Raw genomic sequence first — 6,885 nt, forward strand, 5'->3', positions numbered from 1 at the left:
GAGGCTTCAGTGGTGCTACCCATGACCAGTCACACCTGCAGCAAGCAGGCGGATGACGGGGCTTCAGCCAATGCAGCACAGCTGAAGAGGTGGACTGTCTCTGTAAGACTGACTCTGCTTTCTACAGCCACATCATGACTGATCTAGAGGAACTTCTGTGCCTTCAGTTGAGGGGAGAAGCCTATATGACATAACACAAAAGAAAAGGACAGTCTGCAGGAATGAAGAAAAGCAACTCATCTACCTAACGCTGGAGCACCCAGCTCGTTTTCAAACCCTGCTCCTACCAGGGTTCTTTCCCTTTACGTGTGCAGCTATTTTCTATCAGAGCAATGTCAAGTTTCCTAAAGGGCAATGTGTCCACAGCCTTATGTTGCTTACACTTTGTAAATGGAGCAAATACCCAACAAATGGATGCATTTATTCCATACAACAGCCCCAAAGCAAAAGCCTGCTTCTTTTATCTGCAAGCTTACAATGCAATACTTGCGGAAAGGAGGAGGGCCCTTCTCACTGAGTACAGAATCCAGTAGCAGCAGGTAATGGTGGGCAGGACAACCTATACCTTCTTCAGCATCAGAGCCTCTGACAGTCTACAACTCAGCCAGGCAGACCAGAAAAGGTGAAGACCCCCCAGGGGGGAGAGGGGAGGACCCAGGAAAATAACCTGACAGGAGTCACTGCTGTCAGCCTAAGCTACCTGAAAACTGCACCACTGCACTTTCTCTTCCCCAAGACTCTCCCAGTGGAGGGACACATTGTGGAGAAAAGATTGGGGTAACATTACATTGCTGATAACAAAGGGGAAAAGTATGCAGGGGTGTTTTCATTTTAGAGACCTTCACCTGCATTCCGGATCCTTTCTTTGTATTGCTGGTCCAACTTTTTCATCCTCTTCTGATATTCCTGCAATGTGCCTGGAATTGGGAATTTATAAAACAGATAGGTATTCTGAAGATCAATCTGCTCTTCACTGTTCCCTAGGATTCTTTTCTCCCACCACTGGTGACTAAGTAACACCAGAATAGAAGAAAGCCTAGGAAACCATACCCAAGAGGAGTTTACTGGATTCAGGCCCTCGGCCAAGACCCACAGCAGACACCACCCCAGAGTATCAAGATCTCAGGTGAGTGAGGGAGAGTAGGAAGGGTATAGATTCACCAAGTCAGTCTGACCACTTGTGGCTATAGCCTAAGGCAATAGGCTTCCCTTTCCAGGAGAAAGATCACTCTCCTTCAGCAGGCCTGGTCAAGGCTGTCCAGGAAGGCTTTCTGCACTGGAAGCATGTTCTGCACCTGCACTATCCAGTGCTAGCCATGAGCCCTCGGTGGCTATTTTAGCACGAAAGACTGTTAACACAGCTGAGGAAGATGATGACTACTTTCAGTCAATTACATGCAGACTGCCAGTACTCAGGTGTAAACCCTGAAGCCTCTGCTCACTCGTTGCTCTTCCCTGAAGCAATTATGATCCCTGATCCTAAGGACTTGGCTCCAGGCCAGTTCAAGGAAAAAGATCACTCCCTAGAAAAACAGCAACTACTGGAAAAGCAGGCTCAATGAGGTAGGGGGAGGATAGGGAGAGTGTTTCCATGATATGAACCCAAAGCGAGCAGCACCAGCAAAGCCCCAGTTCCTTGCTGGGTCCACCCCAGTGCTGGGTCCTACTGACTCCCCTCGTCACACCGGAGATCACTGCAGGACAGTGGAGCTGCAGCACTGTTCCTAAGAGCACTATGCTTGAGGCACAGAGGACTCAACTGGAGCCCTCCAGAAGGCCCCACGGAGAATTTCACTTTAGAAGAATACGCTCCCTGTTGGAAACATGGAAAAGCTTGAAAACCACTACTTTATCAGAAAAAGACAGCAAAATGTGTTCTGGATCACTTAAACCACTCCCACAGAACAGCAAGCCAGGCAAAACTCAAGGATATTTAGAAACGACAGAGATGAGCACACACCAACCTTCCTGCAGCTGTTGCAGCTGCCTCTTCAGAGAAGCCAGTTTGTCCTGATACATCCTATTTAAAAAAAAAAAAAGTCACATGAAAAGACAATGTCAGTCCTCAGTTCCAAACATCATTCACACAGAAGCTGCCCACAGTGTTTACAGTCCCAGTGCCCTTCAAGGGACAGAGGAAAGGAGAGGCTGGTTTAGAAGGCTCCAGATACAGGGATCACAAAGGGAAAGGCTCCAGTATTCTTGAATCACACCCTAATTTTACAGATTCTTCTGTAAACCAATTCAAAATGTCCAATCATGAAGATGGCGAATTATAATAAACACCAATGGTGGACAGGTAAACAAGGACATACAAAAAGTACAAGCGCCATGCTCTTTTCTTTTTAATTTTAAGGCACAGCATCACACGCCAAACAATGGGAGCTGGCACTAAACACAACTCCTCCAGCACCTAAACAAGAAGGAAGACGATGCCTTCCGAGTACAGGTCTACAAATTAGCACAGCTGTGTGAGCATCTAGTTAATAAACTTCCTTGTCACTTCTTTTAAGCTCTACTCTTTCAGAATCAAAAAAATAACACAGAAATGGCGCTGTGGCTCAAGTGGTGGAAGAGCTCAGGGACAGCGCCCAAGCCCCGACCCCACAACTGACAAAAATAAATAATAGTAGTTCAGAGGCAAAAGTTAAAATGCAGCCCCAGCTGGGTGAGAAGAGGAAGCACACACAAAGCATACAGCATGTTATTAGCCCAGAGAACTAGAGGAGTGTGGGTTGTATTTGGAGATCTCCTCTGAGCAGTTAAAAGGCTGCCATGTCTACTACATGTTAGGCAGAAACTCAAGGGATAATTCAGCTAAGTCTGGCCAGGCTTTGGCCCTCATTCACAGGTTAAGCCTCCTAGGGAGAGTTCCAATGACTCCTGATAGTCACTGGGAGCCATTACAAGGCATTGCATTTTAGTCAAAACTTATTTTATACTTGCTATTTTCAACCCAAAGATTATCTCTAAAAAAATGGTGTTTAAACATCAAGTACAGGAGAGGGAACAGACATAAAACCATATGCAAAGGGGGGGGGGGGGGGGGATGGGAAGGGATGGGAAGGGGAAACAAAGGAGGCGGCGGCTACAATGCTTGATAAGAAATGTACTCATTATCTTGCCCATGTAATTGTAACTCCTCTGTACAGTATTTTCACAATAATAAAAAATAAATAAATAAATAAACCATAAGCAAGCCAGGCACCAATGGCTTAAGCCTGTCATCCTAGGTACTCAGGAGGCTGAAATCTGAGAATCGCAGTTCAAAACCAGCCAGGGCAGGAAAGTCCGTGAGACTCATCTCCAATTAATCACCAGAAAACCAGAAGTGGTGCAGTGGTTCAAAGTGGTAGAGTGCTGGCCTTGAGCAAAAAAAAGCTCAGGGACCACACCCAGGCCCTGAGTTCAAGCCCAATAACTGACAAAAATAAAAAATAAAATTTTTAAAGCACAAAAAGTCAGTACTCAGCACCCAGGGCGTTCAATCTCCCATCCCACAGTCCCAGACAGTGCCTGCATCTGAGTCTGTCTACAAAAACGAACAGTGTACCGGGAAACATGAGAACATATCTCAAAGGGGTCAATGTCAGTCAGGAAGAGACTAAGAAAGAATAAAACCCAGCCCACTGTTGGAAAGATCACAGGCATCAAGGTGACCCATTATTATCTTTCCTGGTCAGACCTAAATGAATTATCTCTGAGTTTCAAAGCTTGAAAAGGATAAAAGAATCCAGAAGATAGCCACAAACCCTGGCAAACAGGCCCTACAAAAGAATGTGGAACTTCTACTTTAGAAAAATTTCAGAAGTCCAAGTCAAGATCCTCAATAAATACACAGAGACTATGCTATACTGCCTTCCATCTGGGTACAATGTAAAAAGCAAACGGGATGTGATAAAAAGCAGATAGGATGGAGGGGAACCTGGGGCTCCTAGAACTTGGGAGGTAGAGGTTGGAGGATTGGGAGAGCCCAGGAGTTTGAGACCAGCCTGGACAACATTACTGTCTCAGAAGAAAACAAACATACAAAGGTGAGCAGAGTTTGCTCTCTGGGCATATGTCCTCAAACAAGAAGAGGGTGTGAGTGACAAGTGGTGAAGATGAGAGAGACTGAGACAAGTTGTGCACAGGAGTCAGAAGCCTGCTCTCTGATCTCCAGTCCCGGGTCCCTGAGAACATCAAGACAGAGTAGAAGCCGGGCGCTGGTGGCTCATGCCTGTAATCCTACACTACTCAGGAGGCTGAGATCTGAGGATCGCAGTTCAAAGCCAGCCCGGGCAGGAGAGACCGTGAGACTCCTATCTCCAATAAACCACCAGAAAACCGGAAGTGGTGCTGTAGCTCAAGTGGTAGAGCGCTCGCCTTGAGCTGAAGAGCTGAGGGACAACGCCCAGGCCCAGAGTTCAAGCCCCACGACCGACGGAAAAAAAAAAAAAGAGTAGAACGGCCAGCATAGATGCCAGTTACCTTCTTTGGGCCTTGTCAGACACATCAAAAACTAGATATAAGACTCAAGAGTCTTAACTGGAAGACTAACTGTACTGCTTTAAAGGAGGAAATGCAGAGATAATGTGTACTTTTGAAGAACCAAGGTCAAAACCACAGAGCCACCATAAAAATTTTATATCAATGAACAAAGACAGGCAAATACACTCACTGTTCCTTCATCTCTACATAGTCTTCTTCATCATGCTTTGCCAGGTCAGCCTCACTGGCATCCTCCGTATCTGAGAAAATGAAGACAGGTTAAGATTATAATTCACAGCTGACATAGAACAAGTAAACTTCTACTCACCACAGGCCTGCATGAAACCACAAAATACCACCTCCAACTAGCCCAAGCAGCTGTATGAAAGAGTCTGCCTTTATCTGTAGGCAGCCAGAAAAGAAGGTGCAGCAGACACAGGCAGTAAGGATGCCACTGTAACAATCAGGGTAGTGCAGGGGAGATATGGGCATCACCACCAGGAATTGCAAGCACTCAAGCCCTACTCACTGCTCAAAAAGAGTACAGGGCTGGGAAGGCGGCTCAGTGGTGGAGTGCTTGCCTTGCATGCAGGAGGCCCTGGGTTCAATTCCTCAGCTCCACATAAGCAGAAAAGCTGGAAGTGGCACTGTGGCTCAAGTGGTAGAGCACTAGCCTTGAGCTGAAGAGCCGAGGGACAGCACCCAGGCCCAGAGTTCAGGCCTCACGACCACCACCACCAACAACAACAAAAGGATATACACGCTCTCTCCTGATAGATGCTGGGCTTGAACCTGCACACACTGTTCCTCAGATACATATGCTGAAAAAGGAGAATTCTCCACAACAAATTAAGTCCTAATAATCAAATAATGTTTAAAGTTACAAAAGGCAGGATGGGGGCACGATGACTAGTTAAAAATTTAAAAAGTTTCGGGCTGGGAAGGTGGCTCAGTGGTAGAGCGCTTGCCTTGCATGCCTGAGGCCCTGGGTTCAATTCCTCAGCACCATATAAGCAAAAAGAAAAAAGCCCGAAGTGGCGCTGTGGCTCAAGTGGTAGAGTGCTAGCCTTGAGCTGAAGAGCTGAGGGACAGCGCCCAGGCCCAGAGTTCAGGCCCCACGACCAGACCCAAAAAAAAAATATTAAAAAACTTTCAAAACGTTTATAACTCTGTTCTCTGGCAAACTGCTGAAGGGTAGAGAATTTCAACCGCCCTGTACTGAAAATAAAAAGTCAACTTTGGTTTCAGTGCTCCCCCTGGTGGCCATTGGCTGCAATGCACAGGGTTTCACCCAAAACCTCTCGTTTTCAATATAGCTCAACACCATGCACCTGCATGCAATGCCTTCTTAGGTGCTGGACCCGGTCTGTAGGGACCTCATTCTCGAGAAAGGGGTTCAGGGAAGCGTCACCCGGGAGACTGACTCCAGACAACTGATCTACCTTAGTTTTGGGGCCCTCCATGCCAGGATACTCTCCCCACATGACTCTCTTCCTGCCCTTTTCTATTCACTTTTCTTCTCCCTCTAGCTCCTTCTTGAAGCTCCTCGCACTTGCCAAAGGCTGGAGACCAGAATGAAAAAAGCTGGACTCCGAGAGAAGCCTACTGGACGGGACACACGCGATAGGCAAGCAGTCCCACACACCCCACCCCCGTACCCTTTTCCCTAGTGTTAAAAACCCTTCCGGAGCCCCAGACTAAGTACCTGGTTGATGCTCCAGCCAGTCTCCTTCACGCCTCCCCCCGGGAAGTCAGCGCTACCAACCCCTTCACCCGGGGTGGGACAAAGCCAGGCCAAAAACTTACTTCGAGATCATATTTATACCGGGAGAGGGGAAGGGGGTTGTGCGCCCGTCCTGCGGCTTGAACTCAGGACCGGTGCACCGTCCCTGTTTGTTGTTGTTTATGGGGGGGGGGGATGTTTTGCTCAAGGGCCACGAGTGCTCTACCACTTAAGCCACCGCTCCACTTCCGGCCTTTCTGTGGTTAATTGACGGGGGGGAAGGAGTGGGGGAGGGGGGTGACAGACTTTCCAGCCCGGGCTGGCTTCGAACCGAGATCCTCAGATCTCAGCCTCCTGAGTAGCTAGGATCCAAGACGTGAGGCTTTTGTTTGTGTTTTTCCAACTCGGCCTTTCGCGAGAAAGCCGGGGGGAGGCGCGGTGGGGGGGGGACACTTTACAAACGCAGGTGGGCTTCCCTCGGCCCCGCCCCGGGAGGGGTGGCGAGCGCTCCGCGGGAGGGCTTTCCCACCAACGCGCGAGTTCAGTGGGGAATGGGGACGGGAGGGAGACGGCGGTCTGGAAGGGGTCCAGACACCTCGGACAACCTCCAACCCCGTCGGGGCAAGGGGCGGCCTTCCCCAGCACGGAGTCAGGGTGCCTTACCGTGGGCCGCGCCCCCCCCCGGGTCCCCG

General features: G+C 48.7%; 1 protein-coding gene across 1 annotated transcript in view; it reads right to left on the reverse strand.

The window, feature by feature from the left end:
• The window catches only part of Suds3 (suppressor of defective silencing 3 homolog (S. cerevisiae)), a 38,042-nt gene that overhangs the window by 24,107 nt on the left and 7,050 nt on the right, over window positions 1-6,885 (reverse strand). The window contains exons 2-4 of the mRNA XM_013014293.1: window positions 4,661-4,730; window positions 1,965-2,020; window positions 846-917 (exon numbers count right to left, since the gene is read on the reverse strand). Of these exons, the coding sequence (XP_012869747.1) occupies window positions 846-917; window positions 1,965-2,020; window positions 4,661-4,730 (198 nt within the window). The remainder of the gene's footprint in view (window positions 1-845; window positions 918-1,964; window positions 2,021-4,660; window positions 4,731-6,885) is intronic.

The sequence above is a fragment of the Dipodomys ordii genome, unplaced genomic scaffold (genome assembly GCF_000151885.1).
Source record: "Dipodomys ordii isolate 6190 unplaced genomic scaffold, Dord_2.0 Scaffold23, whole genome shotgun sequence".
Lineage (NCBI taxonomy): Eukaryota > Metazoa > Chordata > Mammalia > Rodentia > Heteromyidae > Dipodomys > Dipodomys ordii.